Source organism: Gopherus evgoodei, chromosome 5 (assembly GCF_007399415.2).
Source record: "Gopherus evgoodei ecotype Sinaloan lineage chromosome 5, rGopEvg1_v1.p, whole genome shotgun sequence".
In the NCBI taxonomy this organism is placed as follows: Eukaryota; Metazoa; Chordata; order Testudines; family Testudinidae; genus Gopherus; species Gopherus evgoodei.
Window position 1 is genome coordinate 266,300 of NC_044326.1, and position 26,743 is coordinate 293,042.

Here is a 26,743-nt window from a genome sequence, read left to right on the forward strand (position 1 = left end):
GCTGGAACTAGGGGTATAAGGGTGTGTGTGGGGGGGTGCTGGAACTAGGGGTATAGAGGTGGGGGGGTGCTGGAACTAGAGGTGTGTCTGTAGGTGCTGGAACTAGAAGTGTGTGTGGTGGGGGGTGCTGGAACTAGGGGGGGTGTAGGGGGGTGCTGGAAGTAGGGGCATAGGGGTGGGGGGGTGTGCTGGAAGTAGGGGCATAGGGGTGGGGGGGTGCTGGAAGTAGGGGGGTGTAGGGGGGTGCTGGAAGTGGGGGCATAGGGGTGGGGGGGTGCTGGAACTAGGGGATGTAGGGGGGGTGCTGGAACTAGGGGTAGAGGGGTGGGAGGTTGCTGGAACTAGGGGTGTGTCTGTAGGTGCTGGAACTAGAAGTGTGTGTGGTGGGGGGTGCTGGAACTAGGGGTGGTGTAGGGGGTGTGCTGGAAGTAGGGGCATAGGGGTGGGGGGGTGCTGGAACTAGGGGGGGTGTAGGTGGGTGCTGGAACTAGGGGTATTGGGGTGGGGGGTGCTGGAACTAGGGGGGTGTAGGGGGCGTGCTGGAAGTAGGGGCGTAGGGGTGGGGGGGTGCTGGAAGTTGGGGGGGTAGGGGGGGTGCTGGAAGTAGGGGCGTAAGGGTGGGGGGGTGCTGGAAGTAGGGGGGTGTAGGGGGTGCTGGAAGTAGGGGCGTAGGGGTGGGGGGGTGCTGGAACTAGGGATGGTGTAGGGGGTGTGCTGGAAGTAGGGGCATAGGGGTGCGGGGTGCTGGAAGTAGGGGGGTGTAGGGGGGTGCTGGAACTAGGGGTATTGGGGTGGGGGTGTGCTGGAACTAGGGGGGTGTAGGAGGTGCTGGAACATCGGGTATTGGGGTGGGGGGGTGCTGGAACTAGGGGCGGTGTAGGGGGGTGCTGGAACATGGGGTATTGGGGTGGGGGGTGCTGGAACTAGGGGGGTGTAGGGGGGTGCTGGAACTAGGGGTATTGGGGTGGGGGGGTGCTGGAACTAGGGGTGGTGTAGGGGGGTGCTGGAACATGGGGTATTGGGGTGGGGGGGTGCTGGAACTAGGGGAGTGTAGGGGGGGTGCTGGAACATGGGGTATTGGGTGGGGGGGTGCTGGAACTAGGGGAGTGTAGGGGGGTGCTCGAACATGGGGTATTGGGGTGGGGGGTGCTGGAACTAGGGGGATGTAGGGGGTGCTGGAACTAGGGGTATTGGGGTGGGGGGGTGCTGGAACTAGGGGGGGTGTAGGGGGTGCTGGAACTAGGGGTATTGGGGTGGGGGTGCTGGAACTAGGGGAGTGTAGGGGGGGTGCTGGAACTAGGGGGGGTGTAGGGGGTGCTGGAACTAGGGGTATTGGGGTGGGGGGATGCTGGAACTAGGGGGGGTGTAGGGGGGTGCTGGAACTAGGGGTATTGGGGTGGGGGGGTGCTGGAACTAGGGGGGGTGTAGGGGGGTGCAGGAACTAGGGGGGTGTAGGGGGTGCTGGAACTAGGGGTATTGGGGTAGGGGGGTGCTGGAACTAGGAGGGTGTAGGGGGGTGCTGGAACTAGGGGTATTGGGGTGGGGGTGCTGGAACTAGGGGCGGTGTAGGGGGTGCTGGAACTAGGGGTATTGGGGTGGGGGGGGTGCTGGAACTAGGGGGGGTGTAGGGGGATGCTGGAACTAGGGGGGGTGTAGGGGGTGCTGGAACTAGGGGTATTGGGGTGGGGGGGTGCTGGAACTAGGGGGGGTGTAGGGGGTGCTGGAACTAGGGGTATTGGGGTGGGGGGGTGCCGGAACTAGGGGGGGTGTAGGGGGTAGCTGGAACTAGGGGTATTGGGGTGGGGGGGTGCTGGAACTAGGGGGGGTGTAGGGGGTAGTTGGAACTAGGGGTATTGGGGTGAGGGTGCTGGAACTAGGGGGGGTGTAGGGGGTAGCTGGAACTAGGGGTATTGGGGTGAGGGTGCTGGAACTAGGGGGGGTGTAGGGGGTGCTGGAACTAGGGGTATTGGGGTGGGGGGGGTGCTGGAACTAGGGGGGGTGTAGGGGGTGCTGGAACTAGGGGTATTGGGGTGGGAGGGTGCCGGAACTAGGGGGGGTGTAGGGGGTAGCTGGAACTAGGGGTATTGGGGTGGGGGGGTGCTGGAACTAGGGGGGGTGTAGGGGGTAGCTGGAACTAGGGGTATTGGGGTGGGGGTGCTGGAACTAGGGGGGGTGTAGGGGGATGCTTGAACTAGGGGGGGTGTAGGGGGTGCTGGAACTAGGGGTATTGGGGTGGGGGGGGTGCTGGAACTAGGGGGGGTGTAGGGGGTGCTGGAACTAGGGGTATTGGGGTGGGGGGGTGCCGGAACTAGGGGGGGTTTAGGGGGTAGCTGGAACTAGGGGTATTGGGGTGGGGGGGTGCTGGAACTAGGGGGGGTGTAGGGGGTAGCTGGAACTAGGGGTATTGGGGTGGGGGTGCTGGAACTAGGGGGGTGTAGGGGGTGCTGGAACTAGGGGTATTGGGGTGGGGGTGCTGGAACTAGGGGGGGTGTAGGGGGTGCTGGAACTAGGGGTATTGGGGTGGGGGGGTGCTGGAACTAGGGGGGGTGTAGGGGGTGCTGGAACTAGGGGTATTGGGGTGGGGGGGTGCCGGAACTAGGGGGGGTGTAGGGGGTAGCTGGAACTAGGGGTATTGGGGTGGGGGGGTGCTGGAACTAGGGGGGGTGTAGGGGGTAGCTGGAACTAGGGGTATTGGGGTGGGGGTGCTGGAACTAGGGGGGTGTAGGGGGTGCTGGAACTAGGGGTATTGGGGTGGGGGTGCTGGAACTAGGGGGGGTGTAGGGGGTGCTGGAACTAGGGGTATTGGGGTGGGGGGGGTGCTGGAACTAGGGGGGGTGTAGGGGGATGCTGGAACTAGGGGGGGTGTAGGGGGTGCTGGAACTAGTGGTATTGGGGTGGGGGGGTGCTGGAACTAGGGGGGGTGTAGGGGGTGCTGGAACTAGGGGTATTGGGGTGGGGGGGTGCTGGAACTAGGGGGGGTGTAGGGGGTAGCTGGAACTAGGGGTATTGGGGTGGGGGGGTGCTGGAACTAGGGGGGGTGTAGGGGGTGCTGGAACTAGGGGTATTGGGGTGGGGGGGTGCTGGAACTAGGGGGGGTGTAGGGGGTGCTGGAACTAGGGGTATTGGGGTGGGGGGGTGCTGGAACTAGGGGGGTGTAGGGGGTAGCTGGAACTAGGGGTATTGGGGTGGGGGGCTGCTGGAACTAGGGGGGGTGTAGGGGGTGCTGGAACTAGGGGTATTGGGGTGGGGGGGTGCTGGAACTAGGGGGAGTGTAGGGGGTAGCTGGAACTAGGGGGGGTGTAGGGGGTAGCTGGAACTAGGGGTATTGGGGTGGGGGTGCTGGAACTAGGGGGGGTGTAGGGGGTGCTGGAACTAGGGGTATTGGGGTGGGGGGGTGCTGGAACTAGGGGGGGTGTAGGGGGCAGCTGGAACTAGGGGTGTGTGTCGGTAGGTGCTGGTGCGCTCAGACCCCCGCCCCGGGAGCGGCCCCCTGGCGCTGCCCCCACACACCGGGTCCCACAGGCTCAGCCCCCCCCCCGTGAACTCGCCCATCCCCTACTCGCGCGCCTGCCCTGCCCCGCCCCTCCTTGCTTTTGGCCCCGCCCCCATTACTTTAGGCTCCGCCCCCTATGTCCCCTTCCCGATGCCGTACAGCGATCTCACGCCCCGCTTCTTGTTGGCTTTCGAGGCTCACAGCGCCTGCGCCTCCTTTCCGTAGGACCCGTGCGGGCTGCCCCGGCGATGCCTGACCGGAAAGTTCCGTACTGAGAAACCGGCCAGTGCAGGTGTGTCAGGCGGCACGATCGCCAACCGCGGGCAAGGGGCGGGGCGGGCGGAGCCGGGGGCCGGAGCCGAGGGTGAGCAGCCCAGGGGGCGGCCGGGCAGCATGTACCGACCCCCCGCGGCACCGGACAGGGCTCTCTCGGCGGGGCGGGGCTCCCCTACTCCTCTCTGCGGGGGGCTCCCGTCTGCCAGGGTTGGCGCTGGAATAGGCAACCCCCTGGGGAATGGGGGGTGGGGTGACCCCTGGGGGCCGGGGCGGGGGGGCTCCCGTCTGCGAGTGTTGGCGCTGGGTTGGGCAGCCCCCCGGGATTGGGGGTGGGGTGACCCCTGGGGGTTGGGGCCAGGGCGGGGGGGCTCCCGTCTGCCAGGCTTGGCGCTGGGTTGGGCAGCCCCACCTCCCTGCCCCGGGTTGGTGCCAGGGCGGAGCACTGCATAAGTTTCTCTTTGCAGCCGGTTTCCTGTTGGCTGCTGATGTGGCCCTTTCAGCCCAGACCTGCCTTTTGTCTGGAGGTTTAGTCTTAATATTGCAGTGGTGCCTGGTTGGGCTCTGGCTCTGGTGGCCTGGGAGCTGCACGGACATAGGGAGGAGGTGGGTTCTCGTCCCTGCCCCAAAGAACTCCCGGTCTAAGGTTTTGGTTTATGTAGTGTAAAGAGATCAAGTGCCAAGGAAATGAGTGATGCTTAGCATTGCTCGATACCCAGCTCACCCTGGCAATTCTGCGGGAAGGGGGCACCGTAACCCAGCAAGCATTCTCTTTGTCTTCCTGTGGTGGTGAAGCCTAATCGAGCTCTCTTGAAATCAGTGTGGCCATAAAAGGCTTCAAGAAAAGAGTGAGCTTGAATCGCCCATTGCTTTGGCAGCTGTTTTCATTCCTAATCTGGTTCTCATATGATGTGGGGGCAGCACAGAAATGAGGAATTTTGCTAATGTTTTACTGTAAATTAAAAAAAAATCCCCTCTTTAATAGGGATGTACTTAATCTCTAGCTCAGTGGTTCTCAAACTTTTGTACTGGTGACCTCTTTCACATAGCAAGCCTCTGAGTGCGACCCCCCCCTTAAATTAAAAACACTTTTTAAATATATTTAACCCATTATAAATGCTTGAGGCAAAGTGGGGTTTAGGGTGGAGGCTGACAGCTCACAACCCCCCATGTAATAATCTCGTGACCCCCTGAGGGGTCCCAACCCTAGTTTGAGAACCCCTGCTCTAGATAGTACTCTCTGAGGTGCTGTGTAAACATTAATAGAGCCTTGCATTTCCCCTATGAGGTAAGTAGGTGGCAGAGTTCCCATTTTATAGATGGGAAACCTCAGGCACAAAGAAGTGAAATAATTTCCCCGTAGTGAGTTATCGGCATAGTTGGAATTAGAACTCTAGAGTTCTGGGCTCCTAGCTCTCATCTGAGACCACAACCAGTGTGTGGTTAGAAACAGTTCTGCTTTATTTAATCTTTATATTCCCCATTGATAATGTTGCTAGGGATAATTGTATGAAAACCAGTTCTTCATTTATTAATTCATTTGCCTTCTTCCCCACCTGGAGACCCAAACATTAATAGTGTATTTATTCATTTGTGAAGCCCTTTCTGCTTGTATCAGTGCTGTCCAGACAGCACTGTGATACAGTTCACACACATACAGCAGTGGCACTGTTAGAGGGATGTGAAAAAGTGTTTTCTTTCACAGTTTAGGAAGAGAAGTGCTAGTACAAATGTCAATGAATGAACTATTTCCACAATCTGGTAACAGTTATTTCCAAGCAGGTGATCTATTTGTAGAAACAAAGATTCTGTTTTTGTGCAGCTGTTCCTATCAGCAAACTTAAAAACAAATGAGAGCATATCCAGAAAAGCCAAAATACCCCCAGAGACTCTTACAGAAGTGGGATTGTTCTTAAACATAATGACGCCTGCATAGAACGTTTTAAAAACACACACACTTTTTCAGTTTAACTCAGATGCTGCTTGTTGCTACAATTTTTTTACATTTCAATGTAATTCACCTTTTTCTTTGGTGAGATGCTTTCAACCTTCAACCCATCCAAGGCATGGAAGCAGGTTTCATTTTGCTGACTGTAGTTACATATTCTTTCAAACACCTTGCCTTTAGTGATCAAGAACTCTGCAGAGTGTAATAAAATCACAAAAAACCAAAATCATTATGGATTGCCTATAGAAACCCAAATCTGACTATAGCATCTCTTGTACTAAAAGTATTCCAATTCATTTCACACACATAACATCTTCAAAATGCTTTAAACAGCAAATTAAAGTTTAACATGCATCTGTGAAACATGCACAAAACACTTTTGCCGACACAGGTGTTGATTTAAAAAGCTTTATCTTTTAGTGGTTTTGAGGCACTCTGTTGTGATTACAGTGCTCTAGAACTACAGATTTGCCTGCCTCCTAGTATGAAACTCTTCTAAGGGACAAAACACAAGAAAATCCAAAACACGAGTCCTTGGCCCCACATCCTTGCCACCATAAGTGAACTTTGATGTAGTCTAGACTGGCATCTGAAAGCACGTTCATAAGGAGGGAAAGCTTTAAAAGTGTGTGGTGGTTTTTTTTTTTAATGGGGAAAGCCTTCCTAGGGAGCATATGTTGCTGGGGCAGAAGTTGAGGTGCTGATCATTTGCTGTGGGGAAAAGTGTCATATTTTGAGGGCAGTAGGAAATCTGTGTCCTCGGATAATATCCCATCGGTACAAGCGGATATGTGCTTGTGGAGGCTCTTCATGCAAATCCCTACTTTCTTATTGGCTATTGGTGTATAGTCTTCGAGAAGTACTTCTACAGGTAAGAGCAGCTTACTCCTCTGATTGGCTGAGAATTCTGCCAGTCAGATGTCCCCTAAGGTGCAGGTTGGAACTCTAGTTAGCCAATGGCATTGATTCCTCAATCCTGTGTATTTTTCTAAATACATCTGCTCTGTGCCAGACACTGTCATTTCGTGGGCACAAGAAGAAAATATAATGCAACACACAGTCAAACTGTGGAACGTGTTGCCAGGGGATGTTGTGAAGGTCAAAACTATAATGGGGTTCAGAAGGGAATTAGATAAGTTCATGGAGGATAGGTCCATCAATAGCCATTAGCTAATGTGGTCAGGGATTCAACCCTGTGCTCTGAGGGTCCCTAGGCGCTGTTTGCCAGAAGCTGGGAATGGGCAGCAGGGGACGGATCACTTAGACTCATAGACTTTAAGGTCAGAAGGGACCATTATGATCGTCTAGTCTGACCACCTGCACAACGCAGGCCACAGACTCTCACCCACCCACTCGTGTAACAACTCCCTAACCTATATCTGACTTACTGAAGTCCTCAAATTGTGGTTTAAAGACCTCAAAGTGCAGAGAATCCTCCAGCAAGTGACCCGTGACCCGCGCCCCACGCTGCGGAGGAAGGCGAAAAACTTCCAGGGCCTCTGCCAATCTGCCCTTGAGGAAAATTCTTTCCCGACTGCAAATATGACGATCAGTTAAACCCTGAGCATGTGGGCAAGACTCACCAGCCAGCACCCAGGAAAGAATTCTGTGTAGTAACTCGGATCCCACCCCCATCTAACATCCCATCACAGGTCATTGGGCATATTTACTGCTAATAGTCAAACACCAATTAATTGCCAAAATTAGTCTACCCCATCATACCATCCCTTCCATAAACTTATCAATCTTAGTCTTGAAGCCAGATATGTCTTTTGCCACCACTACTCCCCTTGGAAGGCTGTTCCAGAACTTCACTCCTCTAATGGTTAGAAACCTTTGTCTAATTTCAAGTCTAAACTTCCTAGTGTCCAGCTTATATCCATTTGTTCGTGTCCACATTAGTACTAAGCTTAAATAATTCCTCTCCCTCCCTGATATTTATCCCTCTGATTATATTTATAAAGAGTAATCATATCTCCCCTCAGCCTTCTTTTGGTTAGGCTAAACAAGCCAAGCTCTTTGAGTCTCCTTTCAAAAGACAGATCTTCCATTCCTCGGATCATCCTAGTAGCCCGTCTCTGTACCTGTTCCAGTTTGAATTCATCCTTCTCAAACATGGGAGACCAGAACTGCACACACTATTCCAGATAAGGTCTCACCAGTGCCTTGTATAACGGTACTAACACCTCCTTATCTCTATTGGAAATACCTCGCCTGATGCATCCCGAAACCACATTAGCTTTTTTAACGGCCATATCACATTGGCTGCTCATCGTCATCCTGTGATCAACCAATACTCCGAGGTCCTTCTCCTCCTCTGTTACTTCCAACTGACATGTCCCCAATTTATAACCAAAATTCTTGTTATTAATCCCTAAATGCATGACCTTGCACTTTTCACTATTAAATTTCATCTTATTACTATTACTCCAGTTTACAAGGTCATCCAGATCTTTCTGTATGATATCCTGGTCCTTCTCTGTATTAGCAATACCTCCCAGCTTTGTGTCATCTGCAAACTTTATTAGCACATTCCCGCTTTTTGTGCCAAGGTCGGTAATAAAAAGATTTAAATAAGACTGGTCCCAGAACCGATCCCTGAGGTACTCCACTACTAACCTCCCTCCAGCCTGACAGTTCACCATTCAGTACGACCTGTTGTTGTCTCCCCTTTAACCAGTTCCTTATCCACCTTTCAATTTTCATCTTGATCCCCATCTTTTCCAAATTAGCTGATAATTCCCCAGGTGGAACCGTATCAAATGCCTTACTGAAATCGAGGTAAATTAGATCCACTGCATTTCCTTTGTCTAAAATATCTATTACCATCTCAAAGAAGGAGATCAGGTTGGCTTGACACGATCTACCTTTTGTAAAACCATGTTGTATTTTGTCTCAATTACCATTGACCTCAATGTCCTTAACTACTTTCTCCTTCAGAATTTTTTCCAAGACCTTGCATACTACAGATGTCAAACTGACAGGCTTGTAGTTACTTGGATCACTTTTTTTTCGTTTCTTAAAAATAGGAACTATGTTAGCAATTCTCCAGTTGTACGGTACAAGCCCTGAGTTTACTGATTCATTAAAAATTCTTGCTAATGGGCTTGCAATTTCATGTGCCAGTTCCTTAAATATTCTTGGATGAAGATTATCTGGGCCCTCCAGTTTAGTCCCATTAAGCTGTTTGAGTTTAGCTTCTACCTCGGATGTGGTAAGATCTACCTCCATATCCTCATTCCCATTTGTCATCCTACCATTATCCCTAAGCTCCTCATTAAAGACTGAGGCAAAGTATTTGTTTAGATATTGGGCCATGCCTAGATTATCCTTAATCTCCACTCCATCCTCAGTGTTTAGCGGTTCCACTTCTTCTTTCTTTGTTTTCTTCTTATTTATCTGGCTATAGAACCTTTTACTATTGGTTTTAATTCCCTTTGCAAGGTCCAACTCTACATGGCTTTTGGCCTTTCTCACTTTATCCCTACATGTTCTGACCTCATTAAGGTAGCTTTCCTTGCTGATCACTCCCATCTCCCACTCCTTGTAGGCCTTCTACTTTTTCTTGATGACTCCCTGTTCTGTTCATTCCCTGTGAAGCACCTGTCATTGGCCACTGTTGGAAGACAGAACACTGGGCTAGAAGGACCGTTGGTCTGACGCAGTGTGGCCGTTCTTATGTTCTTAAGTAGGTGTCTGAAAGCTGGATCTTTGATTAGCTCTGTAATTTAGTGTTAGTGTTGATATTTGGGCATTGGGTAAATACAGCAGTGCTTGTTGAGACAGTCATCCTAGCGCTGCGTCATTGTTACTGTCCAGTGTGTTTACTTCTGTGCTCAATGTAAGCTGTCATCTTTAAAAGACTTGATAAACATGAACCTGCACGTGAGGTATTTGAATAGAAGCTGGTATTCTGTAACTCCTTTTGTACATAACGAGGTAGACGTTGCTGGTGCAGTCACGCTATGGGCAGCTTTTCTGCAGTCAGTGGGTACCTCACCCCGGTACGGAGCGTGAGAACGTCCCCATACCCTCTAGCTTCCAGGTGAACAGCCACTGGCAGTGAGGAGAGAGAACCCTGGTGTGATGCTGGTGTGAAGGATGACACCTCTAACAGTGCAGCAGCTGAGGATGGCCCTTTGCTCTGGTGACAGCGCTGGATGTTTGCCCAGGGCCTAGTGGGGACTTCTATCAGAGGTGAGAGATGGAGCTAGGAAGACAGCAGGCCTTCTGTGCTACTGCAGGGAAGGAAGGAATGTCTCTTCCGTCCCCCCATGCTCCGATAGAGAGAGCGAGTGCCCTTCCGTGAAAGTCACAAACAACCAGACCTGAAGACTGAGGCTGGTTCTTCAGCAGGAACGTGGAATGATGTAAGCTACTAGGATCTGAAATAGCAGATCTTTGGGGGAGACTGGTAGTGGCAGGCTCTCCTTGCCTATGTGTCTGTGCAGTGCCCATCACAATGGGGCTCTGATTCTGACCTGGCCTTTGAGGTGCTACCACCATACAGATATGACATAACACAAAGAGGGAAGGAGTCTCTGACTTCTGCCAAGTCCATGGTGACCTGCTTTCTCTCCTCCACCCTCCAGACCTCTCTTATTTGCACTCTTCCTTGATGGAGCTCGCTTCCATGGATTCCTTCCCTCAAAGCACACAGCTGAGAGGCCTGACTGCCTCTTATGCCTTTCTTCCTGCCTACCTCTGCACACCCTCTTCGTCCTCCAGCACTTCTCTTGAGAGAGTCAGCCCCAATAATCAGTTCTTCCCAAAGACCTTTAATTAGAGAGCAGAGAGATCCCCTCCGCTTGCTTCATTATCAGGTGGATCGTTTTATCACGGCACGCCAACGACCCTCATTTCCAAATGGAAAACTCGGCCTGGTGATGCTCGTGTCTTGACATTAAAGACAAATGACTGTACCCAGTTAACTTGCATACTGCAGTTGTGTTGCGTAAATGCCATTACAGACCTTAAATCTCATTATTACAAATTAAACCTTTCCTCCAGATGGCTTTGATGGCAAGAAACAATTTCAGTGGGACTTACTCCAGACTGAATCAGGCCATTTCATAATGACAGTAAGCCACACAAGGATGTGTTGGCCTAGATAGCGCCCCGATTGAATGGCTGCATTCTAGAACACTGCACCGACGACGAAGAGAAACTCGCAGTAGAGTGCTCTTTTTTTGTGAGCCGAAATTCACTACTCCTTCCAGTTCATTCAGGTGCAGCCCAGTAGATTCACTGAGCACCTTGGTGGAGTCCTGTAACATCACGTCATTTATTAGGTAGGTGGGAGGGACAGTCTCAAACTAGGACGTGGGTGATCTGGATTCCGTCTGGCTCTGCCAAAGGCTTGCCAGGTAACCTCGGGCAGGTCCCTTCACATAGGGTCAGTAATATCGACGCACTTCACAGATTCATTGCTAAGCGAAATGCAAAGCACTTTACGATCCTCTGCTGGACAGGTCTAGCAGTACCAGGTCTAACTGGTTACTAGGAGAGGGGTCTCTGGAGCTGTCGGTTTGGAGGTTTGGGCCTTCATTTGTGAGATGTCTGCAGCATAAAGACCCAAATCCCCATTGAGACCTTTGGATGCTGAGTTGCAGGGGTTTCTGCATTTACCCTCCGAGGGCTTGGGAGGTCTGGAGTAAATCCAGTTTAAAGAATAACATATTACCACATGAGTCCGAACAGAAATAATTTAGAAAATACATGAGGATTGTGATACACTCAGATATAAAATTAACCTTGAGCCACATCTCCCCTTCAGCATCCCGATGAATGTTCTTCTCCATCTGTCTGTTTGGGTGGTTACATGATTTGCGTGTATGTGTTAATGCTGCAATGTGGGTGGTTTCTCATCGAGTTATATTGCTTCTCTTCCTAGATACCTCTGTAAATGAGCCTTCATTTCAGGTTTTCAGTATTTTGAAGATAAAGAATAATGTTGCATATCAGAAAACCAGCAATGCGCTGAACGAGATGAACTGAATTAATACATGTGTATTAATGGTTCAGAGGGCGGAGGAAAATGACAGGAGTGCGGCTAATAGGTAAAAAGCAATTCTGTTTTGTCAGCAGTATCGTTTAAATCCAAATAAGGAAGGAACAGTGAAAACATTTGTTTTGGTTGCTTTAAATCTTTGAGCTATAAGAGCAGAGTAGGTGTATGTTTAAGAGTTTACCCTGGATACAGTTAGAAACAATGAAGGTTAAATGCTATGTACAGTGTATGGTTAAAGGCCAAAGCTATTGATGACTATGGAAAGGTGTTCAGCTGTGAAATAATGGGTGCATTGTTTTGATGGAGATGATCTTGAGCTGAAATTGACTAACCTCCTTCTGTTACCAGACAGATGTAGCTTGGCTGCAGCATCCTGTGTTCCTCGGTGTTGCTATGGTTACCTTTTCAGTGAGGTGCTTCTGATAGATTGATTTCAATCTTGATCGCTTCAGTTTTAGCTAACCAGAAAAACGTGGAATGTGGGGCATAAGGAATAGAAAACAAAAATAACAACCTCACTGTCCGTCAGTGCTTGCAGGCTGGCGTTGCTGCTGCTCTGGCTGTTGCTGAAGTTGTGAAATGGTGCAGTTTTTCAGAGCGCAGGCTCGCAGCACTCACCATCTGCAGGGTCCTAGTGCCAAGTGGATCAATTCTCATTTTAAGATGAAGTTGGGGTTTCCTGCAGTGAACAAAGTAGCTGACCTGATTGTCAGAATTTTAGCTAATAGCTAGGGTCTAACCTCTTGTGTTCTGGCTATTTGCAGGTCAGAGTTAGTAGTGATTTGCCTTAGGTATATTGTAACAAACTTTTCCTGTTTGCTGGTCTTGAATGACAGACAGGGTCACAGGAACCTGACTTCTGGTGTTTTGATGACAGTGGCCTCTCAGTCTATTGAACTTTCAGCAGCTTCCCTTACCTAGTAGCTACTGTTTAGGGCACCGGCCATCACCCCACCCCACTCCCATCCCTACAGAGAGGGAGGGGGCCTGTCCTACCCTGACTCCGTTTCCCCATGGAGGACAGTGGCAGTTGTAGCGGTTGTTGCTTTGTGGAGTGGGGTTTATATTCATTCTTATTTTAACACCATTATTGTGGCAGTGCCTAGAAATTTACCAGGCTAGGGTTCCATTTTGCCAGATGCTGTATAGACAGAATAACTGACAGTTGTTGTGATTTTTATTCGGAAAAGTGTCTGTAAATATTACTGTAGCAAGCACCTAAGGGACCTGATCACAGACAGAGCCTGGTTGTGTTAGGTGCTGTACAAACACAAAAAAAAGAGTATCCCAGCCTCAAAGAACTTACAAGTTAAATGTAAGACACGAGACAACAGGTGGCTGCAGACCAATTGAGTACAGAGACACAATATGGCAGTATTGGTCAGCATGATGAGGTGCTTAGCTGTCGTCAGTTTTTTGTGGGCATCGTGGAAAAGAGTTTTAAGGAGTGATGCTCCTGACTCAGCAGATCTACTCCCTGTATGTGTTGGGGTCGCAGCTGCACAGTGTGCTGGGAAAAAATCAGATTTTACTCCTGTTGGCTTTCCAGGAGCCAGTACAGCAACAGCAGAGGGAGTTGGGTTTTATTCTGGCACAGCCATCAACTGTAGGGTTAAGAAGCTCCAACTGCAGGGGCAAAGTTTGTCCTTACTTAAACCTCAATATAGTTTTCAGAGGGGTGTAACTGAGGGCAGGCTTTAAATAGTATGGGATCATTGCATACATGTACGTGAAGGCAGAATCTGGCCTGCAGTGTCTTACTGTTTTTGAAGCATGAACAAGCAAGAACCTAGCTTGACTTTCAGGTCCCCAAGGGAGTTTGCAGGGCTGGCAGTTAGAAAAACCATCTTCTTGCTTGCAAATTGAGCAGACTTGGTCTGGAGTCAGGTTGACACAGTAAAGATGGAAACTCACGGTGGTGTTTTTAGAATCGTTTTTCACACCAGCCTCTCGCTGCAAGACTCCAAGCTGCTGAAAGGTCCGCAAGAGGTTTGACAAGAGCTGAAGCTATTTCAGGGGACCCCAAAAGCATGTTAAGTGTAACAGGCTGACAGAATGTTGCTGTTTGTTAATAAATTACGTTGACGCTTGTGGAGGTTCTTAAACTTTGTGCTCAGTTCAGCTGACCGAATTATCAGGTTGCTCTTACAATGTGACAGCTGCTCTCTCCAGTGGACTCCCCATGTCCTGTGACATTTTAGGGTTTGGTTTTTTAGTTGAAAAGCTTTGGCTTTGTTGTTGATTTTTAGAGTAATATCTGTGGCACTCTCCACTAGCATATGGGCACCTCACCTAGATTGTTCTTGTAGGTGCCACGGGGATGTTCTATGACTGCAGATGTGAGGAAGTGCCTGAGAGGCGCTCGCTCGCTATTTAAAACGCAGTCTGTGTTACAAAAACCTCGGCGGTGCTGAGTTTCTCCTGGCAACTCCCCTGTGAGGTGGGGTGAATAACATCCCCGCGCTGCACCACCCGAGTCTGTGGCAGAGCTACGAATAGAGGCCAAGTGTCCACTGCCTTAATGACGAGACCAGCTGCCCTTTCCTGTGAGCTCGTTAGCGATGGTCCAGTAATGGCGACTCACTTCTACAGCACTGGTGGAAAAACACCATTGGACGTGGCTCTAGCCGGATGACCTCCTGGGTGGCTGGGTCTCACTGCCCAGGAAGGAAGGGCTGGTGAGGTACAGTAGCCTGCTCCTCATCGAAGGGGAGGATTCTGCCACTGCTTGCCAGCGAACTGAGGGGCACTTTTGTCTATTCTCTTGTCAGTGCAGGATGAGTCCCTACAATATCTTCCTCTTACCAGCTTATTGCTGTGATAGTCGACTGTCCTGTTTAGTGCTCGTTAAAAACCACCTGGCTAGATCCTGCTTCAGAAGTTAACTTCTTGACTCAAGGGAAACCTTGAATGCAGAGTGAAAATTCAAGACCATTGGACTTCAGTGTGCATAGCAACTCTGGCAGAAAATAATCTCCCTAGCTGGTAGAACTATGGCTTTTGCCACCTACTCCTTTGTTAGAAAGGTGCGGAAGCTGTCATTCGCGTAGCAGGGCTCCTGTTTGAACAGAGTAGAGCAAGTCATGGTAGAAAACGCACCAAGTCAAGCAGAGATGCCCTCATTACTTGTGTTCTGCCTTGAGTTCATCGAATTCAGTCGTGAATGCCAATGTAAACCTATGTAGTAATACGTATTTTGACTTGGCTTTTAAGGATCATGGGAAAATATACCATAAAATACAAAATATTTGTAAAAGCAGCAGAGAGTCCTGTTGCACCTTATAGACTAACAGACATATTGGATCATGAGCTTTTGTGGGTGAATACCCACTTCATGGGATGCATGTATTTGTTTATTTCATACTTCGTACCAAGCTCCCCGTAAATATCTGCAAAGCAACTATGTTAGCCGCCAAATGTCTCCTTAAAACTCACCTCTGCCACGATGCCTGCAAAATGCAAGACAATTAGCATGCTGTTGACTGTTGCTTATTACGCTTACCGTCTCGCTGTTCCTTGTGGCCCCCCCCAGTCTGTATCCACCTGCTGTCTCTGATTTTATACTTGGAATCCAGGTTCTTTGGTGCAGGGCCTGCCTTTGTGTGTGCGTGAGGCAAGGCTGGGGCCTCTACTTGTGTATTACAAAAAGTAAATCTCACAATGCCCTAAGCAGGGTTTCTCAAAGCTTTCATAGCATAGCCCACATCATTAATACAGAAATGATCTTAAGGACACTTCCTCCCTCAGAACCAAGGCTGGTGCAATGTACTGTAGCCTGCTCATTAAACAGGGCACTTTGCTGGAGCGCACGTTGTCAATGCCCTTGTGATCTGCACTGTCTGATGAGGGGGTTCCTGGGGATTCTGTTGATTGTGACTTATAGGCTATAGAGTCCTCAAAGCAGTGGTCACCAACCTTTTTCGTCTGGCAGGTGCCAGACGACGAGCCACGGAAGACCGTGGCGGCGGGCGAGCATCCGCAGAAATTCCGCTGACAAGTGGCAACATCAGTAGGTGTCGCTGCCGACAAACAGCATCATCCAGAGACGTCACCACCAAAATACTGCTGAAAATTTGTGGCATTTTGACAGCGATGCCTCTGGATGACGCAGCTTGTCAGCGGCATTTCGGCAGATGCTAGTCAGCCAGCCAGTACGCGGGCGCACTTAGACGCCCTGGTGGGTGCTATGGTGCCCGCGGGCATCGCGTTAGGGACCCCTGCCCCAAAGGCTTTTGAGGCCTACCTGACAAAAGGCTCATGCCCTGAGCAGCACTCAGGGGAGCATGTTCTAGAGTCTCATGGAAAGCACCCTGCACGCAGCCTTCTCCTTTGAAACCAGGGCTGGCTAGCTCAAGCACCTACACTGGTCATGGAACAAGGCAGATTCCTCGGTGGCCGTGATCCAGCCATTTAGGACTCTCAAGGCCAAGACAGACATCTTTGGGAATGTCTATACTGCAGTTGCAGGGTGGGATTGCTGCATGTGTAGACGTACCTGAGCTAGCATTAATCTAGCTAGTTTAGGTATTGGAGTAGTGAAACCACGGCAGCTTGAGATTCAGCATGGGCTGTACAAGGCCAGCTGTACCGCTGGGTAGCTGTGCAGCTAGCCTGCCCTGGCATGCATGTTGCTGTGGCTTTGCCGCTCTGGTTCCTGAGCTAGCTCAGCTTTGTCTACATGAACTGCGGTCACACCCTGTGGTTGCAGTATAGACCTATCCAGGGACTCCATCCTAAAGCTAATTGGAGTCAGTGGGAACTATAATGCAACGTGCGCTGTCTATTAATCACTGCTTAAATGTATGGCATTGTTCTGCAATACTTTTCATTTCCAGCTGGTCCCTGTGCGAAGCACACTACAGCTCTAGCGTCTTGGAGCAACACAGGCATAAAGAGCTGGGCCAGTGTCGGCATCGGAAAGAAAAGGTGTACGCATTTGAGGTTCAAAGGGCGGGAGGAGTGCACCAGATCCCTGCAAACACCCCTCCCTCAAGGGGCTGGGGAAAGTAGAACAAGGACTTGTAATGTTGCAGCCAGTCCTTGGGAGCAGCAAGGGCTCTTAATACCTTTGTGTGCCCTGGGCAGGCCGCTGGTATCTGCAGACTGCTGTCTACGATTTGAGTCTGGATCTTACTCTGACTGCCCCCCACTCCCTCCATCTCAGTACCTCCTCTACCAGCTTTGCTCTCCTTGCTCCTTTTCCCCCTCAGTTCCCCTCCTTTCGCCTTCCTTCCTTCCCACCACTCCCTTGCTCCTACCTATTCCTGCTAATGCCCCATTCCTGGCCCCATAATAAAATTAAATAAAAGTAAGTTCATGCATTTTTTAAAGTACTGGAGTTAACATATCATGTGCCAAAGATCATCCCACTCACTTTGCGTGTACACTAGTCTCCCTTCTACTTCCATTTGTCTCCACTGTGTCGAGTTAGATTATAAGTTTTTTGGAGCAGGGAGTGTGTCTTCCTAAATGTGTGTTGGGTGCCTAGCAAACTCTGATCAGGGCTGCTGCACAGGACAGCTGGTACCTAGCAAACCCTGATCAGGGCTGCTGCGCAGGACAGCTGGTGCCTAGCAAACCCTGATTAGGGCTGTTGTGCAGGACAGCTATAGAAACAAGTTTCTTGTCCACTGCAGCTACAGTTATGAACTATAGGTTTGACTCTGGCACTTTCCTGAGTGATCCCAGCTAGGTTGTTCCAGATCCTTGCAGACTGCTCAGTGGCCTGTCTCAGTCATCTGTGGGAGGGCTCAGGTCTCTTAGGTAAGGAGATGGTCTCTGCTTGCCTATTGCAGGGGGTAGTATACTGCAGTCACCAGTCTGAGTTGAAGGGAGTGAGGGTCACTTATGTATGTGTTGCAAGCATTTCCCAGCAGGCTTCCCCCGCCAGAGCATTTCCCTGCTGAGGGATAGGCTCCGGCAGCTGGACACTACACCGCTCCCAATAGGAGTTTAGATGTGGGAAGCCTGCTTGGGCATGTAGAGAGCTGTGTGGTGTATTCCGTAGGGTTCAGGCATGTAGAGTACGTGCTCTGCTCTGGTCTAGTCTGTTTGCCTAAACCATGTCTCGCTGTCTACACAGCTGTTCATACCTGTGCTAGCTGGTGTGCAGTGCCACCAGAAACGTAGATGTACCTACAGATAGGGGAGCTAATGGAGTTACCTCTGGCAGTTGTTTTGCCATAGTCACCAGGTGAACGTTCCCTTGCTTCTGCCTTAGCAGTGTAACTGGTTAATATGGACTTATGGACGTCTTCCCGCCTCCCTGGAAAAGCTCTGTTCTTGGCAGCTGCTTTTCTCTCTTTCTCAAGGTGCTCCGTGGGGCACGGCAGGACAGTGTTGCTTATTAGCCAGCAGGCCCAACCAGATGCTATGATTCCTGAACCGTCTCTGTTTTCAGACACCTTTATTCATGATGCTTTTCTTCTTGTATTTCCCTCTTTCCTACAAGGAACAGAATCCCCTCCATTCTGATCCAGTTTTTCCTCCATGTAGCACGTTGGCTCTTGGGCTGACTGGTTGTGTTTGTGTGAGAGAGAGATTGGGAGGTATTAAATTTTGGAATCTCTCAAGCCTCAGCTCTTGAGACACGTGCCTTTAAGTGGCAAAGACTTTCCATAAGTATGAGACACAGATGGCTCTGTTCTCATTCTTGACCTATTTCAATAGCTGTGGAATTTTTTCTCTTTGTGGCAGGATTTCAAGGAATTTTGTTGAAGGCTCATTTGGCAGCCATCGCTGCTGCTCACGTTCTAGTCATTTTGTGGTGTCACTGTTTTAAGAGGCTCTGTCACAGAGGAGGCAGAACTTTGTTCTTACCCGGTCCCAGTCCTAGAACTCTAGAAACGAGTGCCCTCTTTGGTTCTGTTTGTCTGTCCTACTAGAAGCCAAGCAGAAGTGTTCCCTTCAGTGACCCAGAAAACGAGGCCTCCACCACTTCCTTTGTAAGATGGTATCTTTCAGGTTTTATTTTTAGGGTTTAAAAATGGGGTGAAAATAGCAATTTTGGGGTCAACTGTGGTTTTGTTTTTCAAATAAGAGACTTTCCTCCCAGGTTTTATATAAATATTTTCAGCTTCTGTATGATGATATCAAAGTCCTTGAGTATCTATTAAAATGCCTGATATACCAGGAGCTATGTGTGCTCCTATAAAACAGAAGGGAGTGACCTGCCAACACTACATGTAGATGGCAGTGACATTGAATGGGTGAATAGTGTTATCTGTTTGGGTAGTCAGTTGACAACAGGAAGTTCTAGGTCAAAAGTCTTAGGTTGGATCAGTCTTGCATCACTGGCATTGGGATCACTGGCCTCTGTGGGATGTTTGTGTGACAACTAGGAACTGAGTGTTCAACTCGGTAGTGATAACTCTTATTAAATGGATCAGAAACGTGGCAATTAAAAGCAGCCGAGGAGCAGAAACCAAGCAGTTGTCAGGATCGAAAGTTACAGTCTATTCTTAACAGTGTGGTCTGATTTCTGTCCCAAAGGAGGAGATATTTAGATGATCTTGGCAAGTTGCAATCTTGCAGCAGTTGAGAACAAGACGACTGCCGTAGCGGGGTCATGTCCAACGTGCAGAAGAATGTATGCTTTTACAGAAGGTTTATAGAGCTCAGGTTGAAGGAAGAAGAGCAACAAAGTCAACTGTGAATGAGGTTGGAAGATGCAATTTTGAGGGATTTAAGAAACTGAAATCCTGTATGCTGACTCTTGCCGAAGGAAGAAGACTTGCAAGGGACTATTAAAGATGGAAATCCATTCCACAAGCCACTATGGCTACATCATAGCCATATGAATCTGCTGCTGCTGGTACTGAGAGTGGAAATGCATCATCAGTTGGACAGTACTGTCATTGACAATGTGTGTTGTGCTGGGGAGAGTGGAACTGTGTGGGCTTGGGGAAGGCCTTCACACCAGCACTGTCAGCAGGCACTCAAGTGGCCTGGTGAAGGTGTAGGTCACATTATTTGCAAGTTGATTGACAGACGTTGACCATTTGAGCAACTGGCTTTTTAATTGGACAATGCTGCAACACCTCAACAAAGTTGGGGGCTGGCTCCATGGGGAAATTGAAAAAGCAAAACAAAACATCAGGATTTAACCTTTTAAATTTTGCTTGAAGAAAGTGGGAAGTGTGTGTGTGTGTGTGTGTGTGTATATATGTATATATATTCTGTTTTCAGGTCTAAATGCAAAGATAGTGCTCCGACTATTCCTCCCTACAGTTGACCTTATTAGTAGAGAAGTCTTCCTGATGTTCAGCCTGAGTTTTCCCTTTGCATAATTATATCTCATTACTTCTAGGAATCTAGACATAAGACTCAAATGTATGGATGTTAGAGAGAGAAGACTAGGTCTCATCTAGTTCTCTCTCGCTCAGTGACCAGCACAGGATTGTTCACTGTTGTGCACTTTCTAATTTTTTTGCTCAGCCTGGCTTTAAATGTGCTGAGTGGCCTAAGAACGGCCATATTGGGTCAGACCAAAGGTCCATCTAGCCCAGTATCCTGTCTTCTGACAGTGGCTAATGCCAGGTGCTTCAGAGGGAGTGAGTACAACAGCTCTCCTCCTTCTGGGGTGTGATTCTACAGTCAGAGCCATTCACTGTCAAGATTGTTTTCCTGATATTTAGCCTAAATGTTACCTTTCTGGATTTTTGTCCTATCCTTTGTAGTTCTGCCCTGTCATATGTTTCTAGATAATTCCTCTCTCTGGTTGGGGTTTGCACCCTTCCAATGTTGTCACACTCTGACCTTCACTTAGTAGTCGTTTCAGAGTAGCAGCCGTGTTAGTCTGTATCCGCAAGAAGAACAGGAGTACTTGTGGCACCTTAGAGGCTAACACATTTATTTGAGCATAAGCTTTCGTGGGCTACATCCGAAGAAGTGGACTGTAGCCCGTGAAAGCTTATGCTCAAATAAATGTTAGTCTCTAAGTGCCACAAGTCCTCCTGTTCTTTTTTTAGTAGTAGTTGTTCAGCCAAACAGCTCTGCCCATATTTAATTCTTTTAATCCTTCCTCGTAGATCTAGCCCTGCTGGCCAACCGTTGGTTATTGCTCTTCTCTGAATTCTGAGGCCCAAAGGGGTTAAGCTGAGGCCAGGCAGTAACATCTGTACAGAGCCAGGTCTCCTGACTCTTAGTCCTGTGTGTTAGCTGCAAGGCCATCCTTGTTCTTAAACGAAGGCTGATTTAACCCAGATGTAACTCCTGTGGCAGCCCACTGACCTCCCCACCCAGCTCTGTATTCTGTCCTGCTAGCTTATCATTACTCTTTGTTAATAGTCCTTGGATCCATTATCAGACCTTGTGACAATGCCTATGCTCAGGCAATATTGGTAAGCTACCCAGATAATTAGGCAGTTACAGAATCCTCTGCACAGTTGTGGGGGTTACACACTTCAGAATCCTGCCAGCCATTTCTCTCCTAGGGTGGGCAAATTCATGGCCCCTAGAGTCCTGGCTGAGCAGAGACCTTATGGCGCACTGGTGTACAGCACACTACCTTCCAGCATTTCCTGTCCATTGCTGTAGACATTGGCAGTGCAACAGAACAAAGAGGAGTGTCTCAGGTCAGTATTTGATGTGGAGGCAGAGAAAGGGGTTAGCCCTGAGAAGGGAGCCCTGTGTGCTGAGGAAAAGAAACTCCTTGCAGGGGAGTGAGGAGAGGTAATACTTCAACTTGGGATCCCACTCCCCTTTCACAGTACTGGAACCTGCCCCCAGCGCCGGTCGAGTATGGTGGTGGGTGTTTTAAGTTTCCGAATTTCAAAGCGCATATCCCACCCTCCAGGCTTGTAGTAATAATATTTACCCTTCTTTAGCACCTTTTGCCTGAGGATTGTCAAGTGCTCTATAGGTCTTAAGATAGCCTCACCAGAGCCCTGTGAGAGTGATTGTCTTTATCCTAGTGCAGCGGTTTTCAACCTTCTTTCAGTTGTAGACCCCTAAAAAATTTCAAATGGAGGTGTGAACCCCTTTGGAAATCTAGACATAGTCTGTAGTCCCCAGGTTGAAAACCACTGTTCTATGGTAACAACAACCTTTCGCAGACCTATTAGAGAGAGTCTGTGGATCCCCCAACGGTCTGCAGACCACAGGTTGAAAACCACTGTCCTAGTTAACAGGGATCTGAGACATGCAGAGTTGAAGTGACAAGACCAAGGAGAGAGAGCAAATCTGTGGCTGAGCTGGGAACACAGCACTCTGGTATTCCCCATTCTCAGCCTTTGCCACAGAATAGTTCTTCTTCATCTTTGTGCCCTCTGAGATCCTTATTGAAAGGTGCTAGAGATGTGTATAAAAACCGAATGCTCTCAAGAAATGCAAAACATCAGGTTTCATTAGTAGCACTGGCTCAGCTGCATTGAATTTGTAGAATAGTCTTGATTCCGTTCTTAGTATACAGTAACTTAACACTGTACATGCAGTGTGGCAGAGTTGGTATTTGAGTCCGACTTCTTGCATTTATTGACTTTTCTATGGTCAGATTTGCAGTGTTACTGTTGCATTAACTTAGGTATTCCCAGCTAACATCCTTGATATATTTTTTTTTGAAGGGGCAAACAGTTGGAGGGAGAGAAAATAAGAATTTAGGCTATAGCATTATGGGAGTTATAAACCTATTTAGAAAACTAAACACCTAATAGAAATTTGTGTATTATATTTAATCAAAAGTTTCCTTTTAATCCTAGTTGATTTTACATCTTATTCAAATGGTACCTTTGACATCGAACCACCTGCACAATGTAACCTTTTCAGCCATTTTTGAGCTAGTCACTTGCAAAAATGATTGGTCTAAAATAGGAGAAATGCTTTCTCTCTCCACTAAGCTAACTTAGACTTTCACATATCCAGAAAGACAACTCATCCTTTGGACTTGTGACCAAGCATGGAACCTTTCAGCCCAAAAGAAAACTTTATCCAAAAGTTCTCAGTAAATGAAAAATGGGAGGGTTAAAGTGAGAGCTATTTGCAAACTAAACTTCAGATTTTGTGGCAGATAATCTTTACATGCTGTACAAGAGGTGGAGAGTATGCTTGTAAAATTTGCAGATGAAGCAAGCTGGGAGGGTTGCAAGCACTTTAGAGGACAGGATTACAATTCAAGAAAACCTTGACAAACTGGAGAACTGGGCTGAAATCAACGAGATGAAATTCGGCAAAGATAAGTGCAAGGTACTACACTTAGGAAGAACAATCAAATGTACAAATACAAAATGGGGAATAACTGTGTAGGCAGTAGTACTGCTGGAAAGGAGCTGGAGGTTGTAATGGATCACAAATTGAATGAGTCTCTATTCCGGGATGTATTAACAGGAGTGTCTTATGTAAAACATGGGAGGTTCTTGTCCACTCTGCTTTGTACTGGTGATGCCTCAGCTGAAATACTGTGCCTAGTTGGGGGGGGACAAATTGAAGAGAGCAACAAAAATGATAAAGATGTAGAAAGTAAGACCTATGAGGAGATTTTTTTTTAAAGGGAAATATTTAGCTTTGAGAAAAGGGGCAGGCGTGTCTTTAAATATGTGAAGGGCTGTTATAAAGAGGTTGGTGATCAGTGGTTCTCCATGTCACTGAAGGTAGGACAGTGAGCAGTTGATGTAATCTGCACAAAGGGATATTTAGATTAGATATTAAGAAAAACTTTTTGACTCCTAAGGATAGTTAAGTACTGGAACAGATTACCAAGGAGACTGTGACACTGTGGAATTGGAGGTTTTTAAGAACAGGTTAGACAAACATCTATCAGGGATACTTGGTCCTGCCTCAGTACGGCAGGGTGGACACGACCTCTCAGGGTCCCTTCCAGTTCTACATTTCTATAATTAGAATTTTCCATCAGAATCATGGAAATCAGAGATGGAATAGAGCCTGTTGGCCCATGTAGTCCGTGTCCTGGCCAAGGAAGGATTGGGACTTCCTCCTTTTAATTTTCTCTTCTGTAGCCAGCAGTGTATACAGTCAGCTGCACAGCCGTAGTACTCCTATCTCCCATCAGGAGCTGAAGGGTGAGAATTTAACAACCCAGATGTGCTGTGTTATGAGAGTGGGGGAGTGTTTGGACACATCTGGGAATATGAATGGGATAAAGTTGAGGTAGTTCAGTGCAAGGTTGAGTTGCATCTGCCGAGTTGGTGCTGAGCACAGGGGAAGCTAGGGTCCTAGAGGCCCATTTCAGAGACTGCAGTGTGCGTCGGGGGAGGGGGTAAGAACTGGAAGATGGTTACTGGAACACTAGTGCAGCTATGATGTCCTGAAATAATGAAGGAACGCACTGGGAACCCCAGTTTTGCCAAAACCTCCTGTCAGGCATATCCCCTCCTCCCTAGCCCCTGCTTGCTGTTTCACAGGCAGCAATTAATGCTGTAAGCAGCCCTGAAGAGAGAGGCTGATGACTTTAATTAGACATCTATTCAGATCAGCCATAGAAAGAGCAATTATTGATTTTAAAAATGCCTCATGATTAACTGTTTGGTCTCCACACCTGTGCTGCTGTCCTACCTGGGTTGCAGCGTTGCTTAGTTTTGTAAGAATTTTGTTAAGTCATATACTAAAGGGTAAGATTGTGTTTGGGCTGATGGATCTGTAAATAGCAAGATGGCTTTGTGTGTCAGATGGTCACTTTCAGCTTTGTTTTCCTATATATTCATTTGGGGACACCAGGGATGCACCGGCGAGATGTTGGCTGGACGAGACGTGGACTGGATGTAGAGCAAACCCAGAGAACCAGCAGGTCCAGCTGGGAAGGGAGGGGCAGAGAAAAGCAACTCAAAATATCTGTTTTTAAGTAAAATTCACAGCAATTCTGAATTCTTCATGTTGGGTATTTATCATCAGCTGCATGCAAGCAGGAATGTGGCTGGCCTTGTCTAGCGAGGAGCATATCACACCGCATATCCAGCGCTTCCCTCCAAAGAGGACACGGCTGTGTCCCATGTAGCTGCTTTTGGTGTTGGTCCGGAGAAGCTCACTGGTGTCATTTCATGGCTTTTGTGTCTCCAGTGCCCTGGCCCAGGTAGCTTGCCTTTTCTTTTCCACTTTAGAATAGAAAACTGTTTAGCATTAGGACCCAGGGGGCTGGCAAAATCTGTGACAAGAGTCTGGAGCAGCACTAGCGCAAAGTGAGTCTCCGTCAGCTGGGCTGGATTTTTGTATATCCATGTATTCAAGAATCCTCTAACAGAAAAGGGTTTTTTCCTCTGTGTGGCCAGACAGAGTGCGGCTTGGGGTGCGGGTATGGTTGAATCAGCTGGAACAGAACAGCCAAATCCTTCCTGAATTACTACTAGCCATGAACTAAGACCATCATTTAAAAAAAAAAAATCATTAAAATAGAGCAACGGCAGCATGGCCCAGAGCAAGAGACACACATACAGTCGGGTAAGTTGTGGGGGGTGGCAGGCAGGGGACTGCACTTATTTACAAACTATTATATGTGTTACACCTACAATATATCTGTATGTTATCTGGTGCAATGAAGGGTCTAGATATTTACTGTGAAATATAGATTGTTTACTGTGCTTTCCCCATTTTCTGAATTGTGCATCCTGGCTACTAGCAATACCGGGTGAGGGGGAGGAAGGTGTAGATAAATAGTGTTTGTCATTCCATTCTGATTTAAATTAGTCTCTTTCTTGTGAGTTATTGCTGATAATGTAATGAGGTGTCAGCTGAGCCTCCAGCGATGACAGAATCTTTCTAGTGCTTTTCAGCACAAAGATTCTGGGTTGTCGTCGTCCTGCCCCCTTTTGTTTTTTCCATCTGATTGTTTTCCAACTTGCATTGTGAGGTGCTGAAATGATTTTCAGATATTTGGAAGCCCAAGGTTTTACCAAATTGCCATTAAGCTTGGACTGTGAAGTCAGCACTAGAACTTAAAATGAGCAGTATAATGAGGCCTTTCTTTGGAGTTCCTTTCTTTGCCGTTTTGTTCTTTTTCTCGACTCTGGCAGTATTCGATCCCAGTCTCTAGGTGTTGGAGAGGCTAGGTTAGTGCATTTCCAGGCTTCTCTATTAATTGGTGCTTGCCAACTTGGCAAAGTGCTCTGTAACTCGAGGTTGATCACAAACACTATCGGGCCATGGTTCTGTCTTCCTTCATCTTTGCAAACCCTGAGAAGAGAGAGACCTTTCTTATCACCTCAGGTTATGCTGAACTCATTTCAAACCTCCTTTAGGAAAAAGCACTGAAAGAATGCAGGGGGCAGCTGTCCTGGCTTCCCAGTGAAGAGCATTGCTCGGGAAGTTGACAACACACCAAGGAGTCATTGGTTGATTTTTGTGTTTAACTTAAGAGTCTCTATGGTCAAAATGACTTGGTAGCTTTTGTTTCTTTGCTGTTACCCCTGGTTAGCTAGATGAGAGAAGTAGCAGAGGCCATGGCGCAAAGCAACTGTCATCCAGAAAGACTGAAGATGGTCACTTGGAGAATGTGTCTGAAAAGTTACTTAAACTGCTTCAGAAATGGTGAAAGAATGTGGCTTGTGTGTCGAACCCCTCTTCTTGACTAGGTCTCCTATGATTGTCCTCGGCTCTTCACAGCCGGGCCTTGGAGTACGTGCTGCCCACTAGCTTCCTGGAGGTTGGATTTTCAAAGACGTTCCATCCCTGATCCATGGGGTGGCTCTGAGGCTTTCCCACTAGTGTTCTGTTAGCTGTAATTCCATTCCCTGGCAAAGGCCAGGTGGGATTTGTTTGGCTCTGAAGTTAGTCAACATTAACTACATTTTACTCAAACTACATGTTGAGACTCCAGTGTCAAGAGAACCAAATCTGTGAGAGCCCCTCTAGAGAGAGCTGGTTGGTTGCATCAGGCTAAATGGGTATTCACTCACGAAAGCTCATGATCCAAAACATCTGTTAGTCTATAAGGTACACGGGACTCTTTGCTGCTTTTACAGATCCAGACTAACACGGCTACCCCTCTGATACTGGTTGGTTGTGGTACTTTACTTGTGTTGGTAGTAATACAACACCTAATATATTAACAGGTTAATTATCTGAGTGACTCCTG

The 26,743-nt window shown here is 48.3% G+C and overlaps 1 protein-coding gene across 12 annotated transcripts in view; it reads left to right on the forward strand.

The window, feature by feature from the left end:
• Positions 1–3,684: 3,684 nt before the first annotated feature.
• Positions 3,685–26,743, forward strand: part of DCTN1 (dynactin subunit 1) — a 134,637-nt gene continuing 111,578 nt past the window's right edge. For 4 of the 12 annotated variants that reach the window (XM_030563933.1, XM_030563934.1, XM_030563936.1 and 1 more), the window contains exon 1: positions 24,839–25,110. In XM_030563933.1, coding sequence (XP_030419793.1) covers positions 25,078–25,110 — 33 coding nt within the window. In that variant the 5' untranslated portion in view covers positions 24,839–25,077. Of the gene's footprint in view, positions 3,786–4,162; positions 4,373–11,656; positions 11,774–24,838; positions 25,111–26,743 lie in introns of those variants that run through there. The other 8 variants (XM_030563935.1, XM_030563937.1, XM_030563943.1 and 5 more) reach the window with 5 other exon arrangements.